This window comes from Myiozetetes cayanensis, unplaced genomic scaffold (assembly GCF_022539395.1).
Source record: "Myiozetetes cayanensis isolate MyiCay16 unplaced genomic scaffold, myiCay2020 scf3, whole genome shotgun sequence".
Taxonomy (NCBI): domain Eukaryota; kingdom Metazoa; phylum Chordata; class Aves; order Passeriformes; family Tyrannidae; genus Myiozetetes; species Myiozetetes cayanensis.
In genome coordinates, this window is record NW_026087521.1 from 61547672 (window position 1) to 61563966 (window position 16295).

The 16295-nt window shown below is 47.7% G+C and overlaps 1 protein-coding gene across 1 annotated transcript in view; it reads right to left on the reverse strand.

Moving 5' to 3' along the window:
- CACNA2D4 (calcium voltage-gated channel auxiliary subunit alpha2delta 4) overlaps nucleotides 1-16295 on the reverse strand; it is a 114981-nt gene that overhangs the window by 12002 nt on the left and 86684 nt on the right. Inside the window, exons 25-30 of the mRNA XM_050325557.1 lie at nucleotides 12653-12714; nucleotides 11462-11476; nucleotides 8974-9018; nucleotides 7934-7996; nucleotides 2065-2135; nucleotides 1147-1222 (exon numbers count right to left, since the gene is read on the reverse strand). Coding sequence (XP_050181514.1) covers nucleotides 1147-1222; nucleotides 2065-2135; nucleotides 7934-7996; nucleotides 8974-9018; nucleotides 11462-11476; nucleotides 12653-12714 — 332 coding nt within the window. The remainder of the gene's footprint in view (nucleotides 1-1146; nucleotides 1223-2064; nucleotides 2136-7933; nucleotides 7997-8973; nucleotides 9019-11461; nucleotides 11477-12652; nucleotides 12715-16295) is intronic.

Sequence of the window (16295 nt, forward strand, 5' to 3'; positions counted from 1 at the left end):
CATCTTCCTGCTTTTCAGCTACAAATTGGAAATCCAGCATTATCCCAGGGACAATTCATCTGCAGAGGATCCTGCTGCTTCTTTTCTTCATGGTAACCATGTCTAATTTTCATCTCTCTCATAATCATGCCCGTGTCCTCAAACCCAAAACAGATGCAGTAGTCATAGGACACAAGACAATGTTCCATTATGCTAACTGACTTATCTTCAGCCAAAATAAGTCAGCAAATAGTAAAATGTAGAGATTATTGGGAATTTGACTGATTCTTATGTGTGTATATGAAAAACACACTTTTCCTGATTTTTTCCTTTTCAAGGGTTTTGCTAAGAGGGGAAGATGAGAGATGAAGGCTGAACGCTCACCTTTATATTCTTTTCCCAGTTCACCTTGTTTTTGACAGCTCATATTTTGTGACAGTAATCAGAACTGGAGGATATGCTCAAGCAAATATTTTCACTACAATCACAATATTTTATCTAGCTTAAGTACAGCCACTCCAAAACAGACTTGTTGTTAAAAATGTAACATGTTGTTAAAAGAGTTAAAATCTCTGCTTAGGGTTGTGTCAACTAGTTTGAAGTGGCCTAAGTGTTGAGTAATTACTTTGTTCTGCCTGTTTGAGGCCAGGTTGGGAAAGTAGAGTGGGATTAGATTCTTGGTTTGTATCAGCCTAAAGAGAGGTTGCATTTGGGCACTGGTAAAACTCCTCCCTCTGTCAGTTTGTTCCCTGGGCTATCACCACTCCCTCTGTTGCTCCAACTCCACTCGTACTTCCCCAAATGACTGTCAGTTTTCTCTCAGATGTTCCCCGACAGAGCAACTCTCCTTTTTGAGCTGCTGAGCAAAACCATGCCCTGTAAAAGGATTCTTGTTCATTTCAGCTGCTAGCTGGTTCCTTGGCTTTAAGGGGAAGCCTGCCATGGTTTAGTTCATGTCCTCTCCCCGATCCTTCCAATTTTCAGTAAGATCCTATATGCCAATAGAAATCCACATTGGAAACCACAGCCAGAGGCCACCACTGCCTCAGAAACCATTCCCACCACTTGAAAGTAAACGTCTTTTGGGGAATGTGCTGCCCCAAGGTGCTGGAGGTGCCCTGGGAGAAAGCCCAGCCCAGGGAGGGCTGCACGCTGACGGATACGTACGCTGAGCAGGGGCCGGGCGCCGCTGTGGTGGTGGTAGGGTACCTTGCACATTGCCTGGTAATCATACATGGTCACCCTGCAATCAAAACAAAACAAGCCAGCAGTCAAAAGCAAGCAATGCAACTGCCTATGGGACAGACACGTCAGCTTTTTCTAAAAAATTTCATGTGTGAAATATTTCCTGTATGAACTAAAGCGGTGACCTGCTTACACGTGTCTTTGCTGTTGGGCCAGGGCTGGATCTTGCAGAGCAAGAAATACAGGCTCTGGATTAATGCAACTGGGTCAGAAGGAAATATGTCCCTAATTTCAGAGGGTGAGTAAAGCAGGCTGTGAAGCAGAGGAATTATGATTGTAACTACCTCAGGGTCCCCTGATTCCTGTTTTCAAGCCACTGAAACTGAACTCTCCTTTGACATCAGCTGGGGGAGCGGACTGAGATGAACAGAGGTATTTTTAAGATAGAGAGAATGTGGTCAGCCAGCTGCAATGCTGCATCTTGGGGGGCTCTCAGACAATCCTTCTGTGGAAAGGCTTTTCCGAGTGGCAGGAGGAACTGAAGCACTTTTGTACCCAAAATGGCAAGAAACGTTTCCCCTAACATCTTGCCCTGGAAAAGACAGAGAGAAGCAGCTACTTCCTGGCCACATGGAGATTGGAAGTTACTGTGTCTCTCTGTGTTTTGCAGCAGGTGGAAGAGCAGGAGATGAGGAGAAACAGTGTGTGTGGTGATGATGGCTGAGCCAGTCGGGGGAGGGGGCAGGTAGCTAAAGGAGCTCTTGTTTCTAAATAAGAGAGTCACATGCATCATCAGCATGTGCATTTTCCCCTGCCCAAGTGCTTCTCGGAGGCACCAGTATGCTCTGACCCACACACCAGCGAAGAACGAGAAGTACAGCGCAGAGATCCCCCACTTACCGCCTGAACATGCCCATGTTTAGCAGCTGGGTCATTACTGAGCCATCCACTGCACCAAAAAATTTTCCAGTCTGCAAGTACAAAAAAGGAAAAAACAGAATAAACTGACAACAGTAAATTTTCCAAGTGCTCAAAGGCTCCAGCCGATCTAGTCTGTCTGGAGGCCTACTATGCACAACGAGTGTTTTATAAGGAGGTAACGCTGAGCTTTGTCCTTTGGCTGCCTGGAAAGCTTGAGGGAGGACTTCCCCCATCGCCAGCTGGGCATCCTGCACCATTCCTACCACGCTTGGAAATGATTTAGCCCACATAAGTCCCTGCAGCTTGTGACAGAAAAAGGCAGACTCACAAGCTGCAGAGACCCAGGCATGTTGAGTCACCGGAGGCCTGGGCTCTCCTGTGGTTTTTTGGGAATCCATGTTCTCTGGATCTGAATGCCTGAGTCTTCCATTTGAGCTGCTCTGCTAGCCCAGACCACCTCTCTGCTAGCCCATGGCTTTGGAAACTTTGCTCTCCTGCTGCCCTGGGTGAACTGCCCCACCACGTATAAGTGCGATGTACAGATTTCTTTAGGGAGCAAACACAATTTTCCAATGCACTGCTGTGCAAGCTCTGAGACTGAAGTAACCCAAACAACCCAACATGAAGCCATCCATCCCTTTAGCTTACACACTATGCACTGGCAAAGCCAAAGCTGTTGCACAGGCTCCACCCTAGTAGAAGTTGCATCTGGCAGGGCAACAACCCACCCATCCCACTTGCATGCCTGGACTAAAAGACAAGCTTATGGTCTTCTGGTCACACCTTGGAGTCAATAACCTCAAATAAAGACCCAATCCCAAATCTGGGAACTGCTGCTTTAAAGGTTTCTTCAAACACACAGCAATACTAGCTTTCCTGATTACTAAACCGTGACAAATCTATTGCAAAAATGCTTCAAATCTGTCGAGTCCACCGCTTTGTTTGCAGGCAAGTAAATAAAATATTCATAAATAATAAAAACGCAGATATGAGCCGTCCTCTGTCTATTTTCCTGGCTCAGGGATCCTGACACAGTAAATAGCTCCCATGTGTTATGGAAGCATTCACGCAGTCTGGGGGGGATGTTTTGCTTTCCCACTGATAGGCTAGCAGTCATTTAGCATGTATTAGCAGATGACAGATGACTTCATTTATTTGAGTGGGACATTTTATTTAAAAAAACCTGAAGCCTTAGGCAGATTTACCTAAGATCACATGGCAATCATCTAAAAGTAGTGTTACATGGTTATGAGCTTCTTCCCAACAGGCTTTAGAAGTCATTTCACTGTATAAATCAATACGTAACATCAACTCCGAGCATTTAGGCTGTAATTGTCTCAGACATAGTAAAAGGTGCCTGAGCAAGCACTAACTTTTTTCACTGTCCCTGCTCTTTCAATCTGATTAGGGTGGTGAAGATGCCAGCTGCTTCCATTTAATACCAGTCCGCAGAACCAGCAGGAGCTGGAGTGGTGGGATTTAACACAGTGCAAGCTGCAGACAGTCAATGGCTCCTGTCCTGTCAAGAGATGCTGATGTCTGACCAAATTTCTCCACCTAGGATGTCATTCCTACAGGTAAAAGAATGAGGAGCTACCAGTGTAAATGAGAGTATAGCCTAGGCAGTGTGTTCAGAAAAGCATCAGCAAACTGGCCTTTAACATGAAACCAGACATTCAAAGCTTGGTATTGTTTTAGGTACCCTGTGCAGGGAGTGACACAGAAAAGCATCACTTGGTAGAAACCAAAGTGGTCCTGTACTGGAGAAACATTTTGCAAAAGCAGCTCTCATTACAACCTGCTTCCTCCAGCGACTGCTGCTCTCCTAGGCATCCCTCTGCTGTGCTTCTCCTAAGTCCCATCCCTGGGCAAGATTCCACAGGCCCTTGCAATGTCAGAGGTTCACAGCACAAAGCTGTGACATCCGGCATGACACACGCTGTATCTCATCCCCCTGCACCCAAGTGACACATGCTGTGTCACATCCTGCTGCAGCTGAGTGTACAAGCACACATGCAGGCTATGCACAGGAAAGAGATGCAACCCCGAGCACACATATGGCTCAAAAGCTACATCACTGCTCACAGGCATACACACACCCCCCCTTTGGCTGGCCTGTTGAGCAATTTACACTTTTTGTACACTCAAAAGCTGCAGACAAACAGGGTCTGCCAAATAAGCCAGGCTTTGGGAAAGCAGGCAGCCTCTCTGTTGCATGGCTCAAATGGCCCTTGCTTCTCCACAAGCTCTGCCCAGCCCTGGTGGGACCTTGGCCTTCTGGCTGCCCCCTGCCCCCTGTCCCTGGAGTCCCACCTGGGCAGAGCTTGCAGACAGACATACCCTGCAAAATGCCTCAGGGAGATGGCAGCAGTCCTAGAAAAGAGGTTTAGTGAGTGAGGGAACATCTGGATGCAGCAGGCGGAGGGAGCTCAAGACCTGTGATCCACAGCTGTGCCTACGACTGGCAAGGGAAGGCAGCTAAAAACTCCGGGGTGGTTGTGGGGCCACGGCTGCAAACACTGGCCGAAACACAGAACAGAGCAGCCCTCCCTGCAGCACAGCCTGAGCCTGCCACCCACCTTCCTTCCCTCCCCTGCTCTAGATCACCTTGCCCTCTCCCTCACTCACTCCCTTCTCCTGACTCTGGGTTTTAACTCTTCGCTTCCTCTGAGCCAGATGGTGAGATATTAGCTCAAATTAAGAGATTAATTACCCACTCTTCTCCAAGTAATCCTGCCAACCCCCCATTCCAATCCCCTGTCCCAAAGGGCAGAGGGGAGTAGGGCCTGAGCCATGCTGTCCTCTCCCCCTTCCTGAGGGAACTCATTCAGATAATCACAGAATATGCTGAGTTGGAAGAGACCCACAAGTGGTCACTCAAGAAGGAGGTGCGGTGGGCAGTGGGCAGCTCTGTGCAGGCAGTGGGCTGAATGCAACATAAAACACCACAGTCCCAAAGGAGCAAGCAGAGAGATGGAACAAAACCTCTCAGAGCCCACAGAAAGGGTCTCCAGCACCAGCTCCTGGCTCGGGGGCTGTAAGGACACAGGCACTTTGGCACCTTTCTGCTATTGTTACCTTCCACTCTGCCCTGGGATGTAGGCATTTGGATATGAAAGCTCCTCAGCTGTCTTCCTGGGGAAAGCAGGGATGTGCCTGGGTCCCTGCTGGTGCTGGAGCTGCCGCAGCCCGCATGGCCCAGCAGGGTAGATGGTTCACCTGTGCACCCTCATTCCTTGGGCATTCCCTGAGCTCACTCTCACCCCATCCAGAGGGGCAGCACAGTGTGCAGGCGGCTGCCCTTCTCCACGCTGCTGGGCTGAAACCCTGACCCAGGCAGCTGAGCCACTTTTGCTGGTGAGACCAGCAGTGAACTAGCTGACTTCTCCAGAATGGCAAAATACCCACAAAAATCCAGGTATGGGATTTTTTTTTTTTTTCACATTATGTTAAAGGATGCACTGAGGAAAGAGTGTAGGATGGGGCAGGGAAGGCCACACTGCAGCAAATGATCCCATGAAGAAAAATCCAGGTCACATAGCTATGAAAACCAGAGTATTGATTTAATGCAGCTGCTGTCTTGAATTCCCTGTAGGACTTAATGGTGTGGACACTCATGGTGCCACCAGGAGATAAAAACAGCAACTGGAACAAGATAAAGAAATCAGAAGAAAAGTAGTGGTGAACCCTCTGAGGTCAGTGGAGGTAACAGCTGGAGGAGGACAGCCCTGGTGCCTGCCAAAATGCCTGATCTTGGAGTCACTTCGATAATGTTTATAATTTACCCAAATCCACTATAATGCTATGTCTCTGCTACTCAGATTTTTCAGAGATGACCTTTGGGAAAACCCATTTTCCATAAGATGTAGGAAAAAATACAGAGACAGAACCCAGGAGGATGGTGTTGAGGACAAACGAGAGACATAGTAGCTAAAGGGTATAGTTGTCTCCACTGATGGACACATCATGAGACTCAGTAAAGCACCTTTGAAAATGCCATGGGAGTCATAAGAGGAACCATCAATTCCTTAAGACTATCAGCCCATCCCAGACATGGAGTAGGGTAGGAAGCCAATACAACATTACAGCACTTCCCTCCCTTATTTTTCTAGTTTTCTTTGCTTTGGTGTGTTTGGTGTTTTTTGTTTGTTTGTTTGTTTTTGTTGTTTTGTTTTGGTTTTTTGTGGCACACCACAGAATCGAAAGGGCCGTTTTACTGGACTATTCAGTGTACTGGGTAGGTCACTTTCCTACAGAAGAGAGATTGGTTGTTCCTTGCAATATGCCCCCTGGATATCTGCCCGTATCACCCCCTGCTGCCACTGCTGCCGATTAGTTTTGCTCTGTGAGTCTCACCAGTTCCCTCCTGGCCTCCCTGAGCTCCCTGTGCCCTGCCTGTGGGATGCACCATCTCACCTTTTCCTTTTGCCAGCCTATTCTGAATATGCTAAACAACACAAGTCTAGATGGGAAACCATGGGACTCAAATAACTGATGTTTTCTGTCTAAATATCCATCTAAAAATTCCCCTTCTTTCTTTTCTGTCCCATCTACTTTGAGATCAATGCTGCTACTTCACGCTTCACTCTTTCACCAGAACTTTTTCAACAGCCTCTTGTAAGGGAGGACTCTCTTCGAGGCTGAACAGAACTGAAATGCAGTAGGTCACTCAGCCTCACTCAGCCTCCCTTATATTTTGATTTTCTCACTTTCAAAAAATATAGGTTGTAAGTGTTCTTCCTTATAGAAGCTGTGGTGCTTGTCCCAGTCACATCTGTTGGGAGTTTTGTTACCTTAGTTTCCATTTCAACCTGTTTGTCACATCCTGAAGAAAATAACTTCTGGGCTTGGATCTACTGCCCCTTGGAAATACCCAAACTGTATTTGTTAACTCCAGTACAATGGCAATTTTAATGAAAATCCACACTTCTGACAGTAACAAACCTGCTTCATTTCCCATTTTTTCTATAAGACCACTCTTACTACAGACTTATTGCTTTGCAGTTTATGAGACTGTTCTAACATATCACTTTCTGACATCCAGAACTATGGGGCTTTATTATTTTGAAGGAAATAGCTGTGTGGTGAATTTATCAGAGAACAGAAAAGTATAACTAAGCCACGTAGTGGCTGGTAGTGTTGACTTTACCCAGGCTGCACAGGATGTCACATCACAAACTGCACCCCTTCAGCTCCCTAGAAATGGTTGTGGAAACACACACCTTATTTTCATTACAATTCTGAGCCTTTTTCCACACTCCTTTCACCTCTGTGAGTCCAGCAAATTTTCCAGTTTTTTAGGTGTGTTCTGGTTTCCAACTTGTCTAAAAGCTTTCATCTTAATTTTTGCCTTTAGCATTTTGCTCCTACCGTTCCCTCAGTTTCCTTCCTGAAGACCACCTGCTTTGACTTCAGAAGCGCTCAAATGCACTGCTCCCTTCCCCTTCCCCTTCCCCCTCCCTTTCCCCTTCCCCTTCCCCTTTCCCTTTCCCCCTCCCCTTCCCTTTTCCCCTTCCCCTTTCCCTTTCCCTTCCCCTGGCATACCTGCCCTCTGGGACTGTCTCAGATCATCTTTCAGTAGCATTTGTGCCAAGGGAAAGGAGTCTAATTTCCTCACTTCTGATAAAGAGGTATTTTGACTAGTTCCTTCCTTATCACTGCTAACTCCTTCCTCACCTAGGATGTGCTGTCACTCTGCTGGGAGGCTTCCCCCTCACTGCACAGTTGAATTTAATTACACCACAGCCACCCTCATTACACAATTGAACTGCACTTGCTTTAACCAGCTCTGGTGGGTTATTCAGGAACAAGCAAACCCCACCCTCCTCCTCCCCTTATGTTCTCTTACCTCTTCAGGTATTTTGGAAACAAGTATGAAGCCATTGTTATCAAGGAGGAAGCAATTCAGAATCTGCAGAGATGAAAGAGAATCAATATTAAAGATGGCTTTTATTGTGTTTGTACGTACGTGCTCAGGATGGGGCGGTGTGGGATTGTGATGATGGCAACAGCCTCGGCATTTCTGTGCCAGCCCCACAGCTCAGCTACCACGGGTTTTACACAATTGACTTTTCCCTCTCTGCCTCCATTTTGAGGTATTTAGTTCATGAGCTGACAGAGAGTGTCTCTTGCCAGAGCTGCATGCAGGCCTAGCAGGCTGTGAGACACACTTAAGACAAGGCATCCTTCAGGAAGAGACAGGATGTTTGGAGAGCTCTTCTCTTTAATAACATGGTATCTAATGCCTTCCATCTTTAGGTTTCAGAATTTTTTAACCACTCATGAAATAACCCTCTCCTCATCACCCAGTATCAGTGCTGATCTTATTTTTATTTTGCAGAGCAGGAAACAGTGGCACAGAGTTTAGATGAAAACCCTTAGGTTTTGCAGAGAAAAACTAGGGTGCAGAGGAAATCCTACATGAACATTCAACAAGAAATCTCTGGTGATCCCACTCTTCAGTACAGGAGCTCCTGTCTCAAATATTCCTCGGAACAAGGTTGAAGAAGTGGCTTAAACACAAAGAGAGGTGTCCAGCACACATCATTAGAGTGGCATGATAATCACTCTTTCCTGTTCATCATCAGGATGTTCATCATCATGCTCAACATCATCTGGGATGCCAGGGAGACAGAGCAGACAGACTTTCCTTAGAGTCACTGGCTGGAACCCCCATGCCCCTGTCTTGGCCCAGCTGGCATCTCACAGCTGATGGGAAGACCCAAACTGCAAACTTTTCTCATTAGCATGAGGTCCTCCCCCAGCTGTGCAATCTCTTGCGAGGAAACAACAGGAAATACCTTCCTTTTGGGGAGACAGAGATCTCCATAGAGCAGGTAAGTCAATCCCACCCATCACAGATACAGAGAAGGAAACTGGGCAACTTACATCATCCTGACAGCTGAGTGGACAGGCACCATCAAAGGCACTGCACTGGAAAGGAAAAGCAGAGCATTAACTGTGGTGTTTAGGAAACTTTTCTGTCTGATCATGCAGGAGCCACTCTGGCATTCATGCTCCTGCTACCAGAGACTTTCACCATTGGGACTGAAGCCCCTTTGCAGCTCCAGTGACCCAGTGGGTTGCCACTTGACTCCCTACACACCCCACTCTCACATGACAAGTTTTCCCTACTGGTTTGACTGCAGGTTTGCCATTGGAGAGTCTCAGACCTCCAGAACCTTAAAACAATTTATTCATGGTGCAGAAACACAGAAACAGCTTGAGATGGTGCCTCTGAGGAGGGACCCTGAATGAATTAAACCCTGGTCTTTTATAGCCTCACAGTCGATTTGTGTGATAGTCTGGAATCGTCCTGGTAGGACAGTGGCTCCTGCTGTGCCTCTGGGTGGCTGGACACCTGGCTGGCCCACAGGACCCTGTGCCCTTTGCTGTGCAAAGGGTCAGTGCCAGTTCAAGGCCCCTTGTCTTGGGCTCCCACCACCCAGAGCTCAACCTGCAGCTGCCCCCCGAGCTACCTGCACTGAATGTATCCCTCAGCACACGGCATGATCTCATCTTACGGCCTCCCCTTTGGGACTGCCAAGATAAAAGGTCTCCATAATGGCATCCCATAAAGCTCTGCAATTCAGCTGGTATTTCCTAGATAAGCTCTACAGCAGGCACAGGCACCATTTCCCAAGTTGGCCACTTGGTAGCTCTTTGTATTCTCCACCTCCCCGAGCAACATCCCCTTTGCTGAGGGCTCTGATCCTGCACCTGCCCCCCTGACATGCTTCCAGCAGTACCTATGCACTCCAAGCAGAGGTGCCACTTGTCAAGAAAGGGTAAAAGTGAAGGTTACCGTGCACCAGTGAGAAACCTGAATGCATTTCAGCATCTGTTAGTATCCAGACTAAGCGTATTTTAGATCAGGATTCTTCTTAGGCAGGGATTTTTTTGTTGTTGTTGCTGTTGGTTTCTTTAATCTCCAGACAGCTAATGATAAAATAGGATGTGAATGGTGCTCATGTAGCCCAAGGCACCATCCATTTGTTTCATTTAGGATTTTTGCGTACTGGACCTGACATGTGTTTCACAACACTGATCCGGGTGGGAACATGAGGGGTTAAGTGGTGAGTAACAAAGCCCTTCAGGTGCTTATTGATTTCATAATTGTTTGGAGTTGGCCGTGGCTGCATGTGTCTGTCTCTTCATATTATTTTTTAATTCCATTCTCTCCAGCAGCAGAGGGAAGAAAGCTGACATGGTGTTGCCATTTCTGTACATGGGGTCCCCTTCCTGCCAGAGGATTTCTGGGGTCAGGGAAGGACACTGGCATAGCACATAGCCTGTTTTCTCTCAGCCAGCTACCCTTTATTTTCTCAAAACCCTTAGACATAAACTCCAACCCCCTTCCTGGATGATTCTCAGTAACAAGAGGAGCATTTGCCATTTCAGACCACAACAAGACCATAACTTTCAGTTAGAATTTGTTTCTCCTCTTGAGCTTTGCAGAACAAACCCAGTAGTTTCAGTTTGCTGTCCTTCTGCTTAACTTCAGAGGAGGCTGGGAGAGGCCTGAGTTTGCCTCAAGCCCCACGGCTTTGCGATTTCACATGTTCACACTCTGAATCCAGCTGGCTTTTTGAGTCTCTAGGGATGCTGGTTTAAGAACGTTCCTTTATCCACAGTTGCAAGCACCATCTCACCCCTGCCTCACCACAAAACAGCGTGTGGTTGTTTTGTTTCCCTGGATGTATTCCTAGAGGTGGCCCTGAACTTCACCCTGGTGGTTTCCTTCCTTTGGTCAGCAGAGAAATGTGGCCACAACAAACCACTATAATGGCCTTGGGGGATAACAAATACAGAGATCAGAGTTCAGAAATCAGAACAGAAACCCAGGTGAACCAGAGTGGTTTCCCACAAGCAGGGCCTGTGTCTCGCAGCATCTTCCTCAGCAGCGTGAGGACCAAGTCTCACTGCCGCTGCTCTGCCAGACCTGGAAAAGTTCCAGCAGTGCCCAGTGCTGGGCTGGCCATACAGCAGCAGCACCACAGTGAGGACCCTGGTCTGAGAGCACTGGCAGCTTGCAGAGTCTCTGAGGTAGGGGCAGAACTGAACCTGTGTTCCCTGGTTGCTCTGAGACCACATCTGCTGCGTCGGGCACAGCTCCCTCCTCAGAGACCAGAGTACCTCACAGCATCCTCCTGCTGCTGGTCAGGTCTCTGTGACCCAGAGCACTTTCAGCTTTGCCAAAGACACTTAATTACTGTGAAGACAAACACAGCCTCTGACAGGTCTGGACCATCTCCAGTGACTACAGACAGGGGACAGTGCCTATAATACGCTGGCACACAAACGACACAATTACGAAGCCAAGCTGCGGCGAGGCCACGCCAGGATGCCTCCCTGTCCCCAGCTTTTGTCTACTTACATCACTGTCATTGGGCTGGGAGACGGGAGGCACAGTGTGGACACCCAGAGAGGCACAGCATGCAGTGAAGCAGGAGAGGGAGAGAGAGAGAAAACAAAATCTCTTAGTCATTCCTCTGTCAAACGGCGGTCACGTCCTGGGAAAGCACACACACGCTCTTTTCATACCAGCACCTACCAGGGCCACAGCCTGCAGGCACGTGGCACACAGGCCTCCTTTAGCTTCTTTAATAAGGCTTCTCAGTTTCACTTAACGACCATGAGGGCTGGTTTCTGTGAGAACTCTCTGGGTATGGCCCTCAGGAGACTTTTTTAAAATGATGCTCTCTGTTGCTGCTTCAGGATGCTCTCATATGCTTTGCAGGAGTCTTTTTAACTCAGGTTAGATTTACGTGATCTGCCCTGCTGTGAGGGTGCTCCTGCCCCCACAGCCAGCTCTGGGATTTTTTGTTCCCCACGTGTTCTCACTCCCAGTGAGCAGCTTCCCGCCCTTCCATCTTCTCTGTCATCCCTATGTGATGACAGTTCCCTCCCCTGACAGCAAAGAGCCGCTTCTCCTCTGTGCTGCTTTAGTCCTGTCAAAATCACCCCTCCAGTAGACCTCCCTGAAAGAAAAGCCTGGGCAGAAAGCCCCTGGGTGGTAAGGGAAAGGTGTTTCACTTTTCCTGCTTCTCAGACTGGGGGGGAGATGTTTTAATCACTCCACTCTCACAGTCCAGCAAGAGTGTCCAAAATTAGGACAGCACCAAAAGCCTATCCTTGAGGCACATAATTTTTATTTTGGCAAGCTGGTATTGTATTGTTATCATTATCAAGATGATAAGAGGAGGCAGTAGACTTTTTTTTCCTGCATGCCCAAAACTGCAGATTTCCATGAGGTTTCTGAAAGGCTGAATGAGCACAAACATATTTCCACAATTAAATGTGTCATATGCAGCAGACCTAATGCCAGGCCAGGATGCTGACACTGTCAACATGGCATTTGCAGAGCAGACTCACGGCTCACAAGGCATTAGTGCCGTCAAAGGATTACAGAAATGTGTGACTTCAAACTAATCTACTTCATAAATCATTTAATATGAATTTTGCAAAAGCCCTCATCAAAATGCCGTCGTATGTGATGTAACATAGTATCGACCTTGCTGACAAAGAGCATTAAATTGTCTCTCTGCACGACTGCTGACGCTCCTACCTGTTGCATGGCCATCCAAAACTTGCGTTGGAGCAACTCCAGCTTAATTTGCACACCCACTGCTGTGGGAAACAAAAAAGAGGGGAGGATGAAGAGAGGAATGTGCAAGAGAGGAGAGACAAGTACAAGCTAGAAAAAGAGGAGTAAACATTTGCCCAAGGTGATGGCATGGAAATCACAATTGCAACCTGCTTCCAAGTGTGAAAGATAAGCATCAGGGTATCAGCACTGAGTCAGACTGCCAAGTGAGAGTCAGAGGTTTAACAAGGGCGAAGAAAAGGGGACGCTGACTGTACTGAGGTACTGAGACCTCCCTCACACTAAGCACTATGAAGCTACAAGCAAATTAACAAAAAATAAAAATTCCTCCCAAGACCCCCAACCAGGATACCATGAACTTTCCTCTTTGCCTTTTTCAGATTTGCCTGGCCAGAATGGATGTTTGTGATCACCCTGGCCCCGAGTCCTGCACCACGCAGCATCAATCAGAAATAAAGTAGGCCAGTGTGAGGAAGCGATTAATTTGAAAACCCACCTGTCTCGAGGGGGAATCACAGAGATTTAGATTGCTCCTAAGCCACTACAAATGCACAGAATTATGAATGCCACTTGACAGAAGGTGTGATTAGGAATAGCGATTTGTTACCCGGTCCCAGCCTAGCGCACGGTGGGCTAAGCAGAACTCCGTGTGTGTGTGTGTGTGTGTGTGTCTCTTAATGAAGTGTGTCCTAATTTCTTGGCTTAATTTCTCTTCTATTCCCAGCATCATGTTCCTGAAGTAAGGCAGGAGAAGGAACGGTGCAGGGTCTCCATAGCAGAGCAACCCAGCTGTCCCCGGATAGGTTGCCTACAAGCACATGTAACAACCAGCGCAGCCGTGCGCAGCCTGGCACGGTGATGGGGAACAACTGGGCTGTGTGTCAGCTAGTTGAATCCTAGAGCTCTGGAGGAATTACAGCCTCGAGCAGGACCTCGAAATAGAATATAAAGTGCAAGTGAGGGAGAAAAAGAAACACGGGGAGGGAGATTCTGAGCCTTTTTTCACAACCGCCAATATCAGGCGCTTGAAGTGATGCCGTTTCTACAGATTTCCTCTGAATTAGAAAGAGCTTCAAAGGGGGGAACAGATCCCTTAAATCTGAATCATGCCGTGTGGGTGCTTTTAAACTAACAGTATGAACTGATGCTCTAATTCAGACGGGTATGAATTAAAGCTGGAGTATGCAATGGTGTATTTTCTTGACGCATGTAGAGAGACCCCGGCACCTGGCATCAGCTCTACCTTTTATACCAGTGTCCTTGTCACATTCCCACTGCTGGTACATCTTACAAAATCCCACGTATCAGAGGCGCACTTCTTAACCTGCCCCTGCCTGCTGCAAACTGAATCTGACTGCCTGTACGTGGGGGAAAGAAATGATTTTGTAGAGCTGCATTGCCCTGAGCCTCACAGAGCACAAACCAGACAAGACAAACAGTGCAAACAAAGGAGGAAGGACAGGTCTGAGTCGAGTCTGGGCGAAGATTCCTCACCTTCAGTGAGGCTACCGCAGGCATGGTTTGGCTTGGTGCCCCTGCTGACAAATCAGCAGTCCATGACAGAAGGGAAACGGTGCTGTTGCTGCTGAGTCCAACGAGGCCCACGCACCCGATTTGGGATGTAGCTTTAAATAAATTCATTGCCATCCTTCCAAACCATCTCAGGAAAGAGCCGTTCCCCTTATCACAGCAGATCACATCAATGGGGCTGAGCACTACCCAGGACACAGAGTTTTTATGAGACCTGAAGAGGAGTGAGTTACCTACATAACTAACCTTGCAATGCAGAGATTTACTCAGCGGCTCGTGTTTTTTGCCAGTGGGAACATTTAGTCTCAAATTGTTCTTCAGAGGGATTTTAGCCCCTGGCTGTGAATCCTTATTTCTGCCCAGGAGGCATGAGTAGCACAAACCAAACCTGGGCAGAGTTGCCTGAAACATGAGGAAGAAGAAGACCTGGGGGTTTGCACGGGTGGCCAGTGGCAGGGACAGCCCTCTTAATTCCTCTTTGCACATTGCAGGGAACCATACTGGGGGGATTGCTTCACATTCCTGCCTGGCAGCACCACTCCTTGCCAGCTGGCACAGATTGACAGCTGCTGGCAAGAACCATGAGAAACTTTCACACATTCAGGTGACCTGAGGAAGACACAGGAACTGAGGAGAAACAGGCCACAACCACCGCCCCTCCCGTGCTAGTAACAAATATTTGCCTGGGCATCTTCACGCTGTTGGTGAAGCCAAGGAGAAAGGAGGAAAGCAGCACTTCAGTCTGAGGTAAGGATGATGCTACAGTTCAGCTGAGAGAGAGAAAACTGAAATAAACCCTTCTGAGCCTGTTCCACAGCATTACTGATTGTTAATGAGCCTTTTTGCTCTGGTGGCAAAAGTAAGCTGCATCAGCGGGAATATCTGAGGTCCATGAAATGATGAGTGGCCGCTGCAGAGTCTTCAGAGAGACCATGGCTAATAGTTTTATTCCTAGTAATGTGCAAGTAACCTGTGCAACTGTAACATCCCAGCAGTGAAATAAAACACAAGGACAAGCACTGCTGAACACCTTGCACAAGCAGACATTGCTTCACTGTGTTGTGCACTACTTCCCACCCTGCCTGCAAACCCATGGCTGCAGTGGGCTCTCTCTGGAGTTGTGCATGGAGACAAGAGAAGAGCCTTCCCCTCCACCTGTTCATCCCTCCATTGAGCATGCCTGCTTCATTAGCTCATCCTCTGCTTGCCTCTCTCTCTATCTGCATTCTCTGGCTTCTCTCTTTGATTTATCCATATGTTGTTCTCATAAGGAGCTTTCCCCAAGATTTAATTCTTGGGCCTGCTGCACAACAAAAAGGCATAACAAAGAGTGGCAAGATTACATCCTGCAGAGTGCTTATCAAGATTTACCTTGCCATTCACAACCTGTTTTCATGGTACACAGTCCAATGGTTAAATAAAACCTGTGATTCAAATAGAAGAAGGTACCAGAGCAGCCATGCCCATACTTGTCTGTTTGCATTTCCCTGTTTCTGAAATATTCCCATTTTCCCTCTCGAGCCAGCAGCTCGAAATCTGACTTTGAGTCCTCTAAAAATTTTACTTAAAAAATAACTTCCAGGCAAATGAAAATGAACAAAAGGCTCAAACCAGCCTGTTTATGACACTGGACATGATAGAAGAGGCAGTTCAGGTAGATCAGCAAAAGAGTCATTTCTGCAAATGTGAGCTACCAAGGTCCTCAGCAAGCTGGAGGGAGGCAAGAGAGGGATCTGATTTTGTAGGAGCCCATGGGAGAGCACAGAGGGAATCCTGATATAGGCAGTGGGCTGGATTCAGCTGTTTACTGCACCCCTGTACCATCAGGCTATGTCAGGGAGGGCAGGGGATGCCTCTGTCACTGCGTGGATATACCCACACCCAACACTTGCACTGGACATACAGCTGAGCACAGTCTCCCTGCTGCACACAAAATTCAGGGGAACGAATAGATGCAAACACTTCCCTCTTTTGCCCATTCCCCTTGTTCCAACTATCCCCTACTAGCACTCCTCAAGTTATCCCTGAATCCCCAAGAAAACAGACACAGGGTTGTGCTGCACCCCAGCAGCTT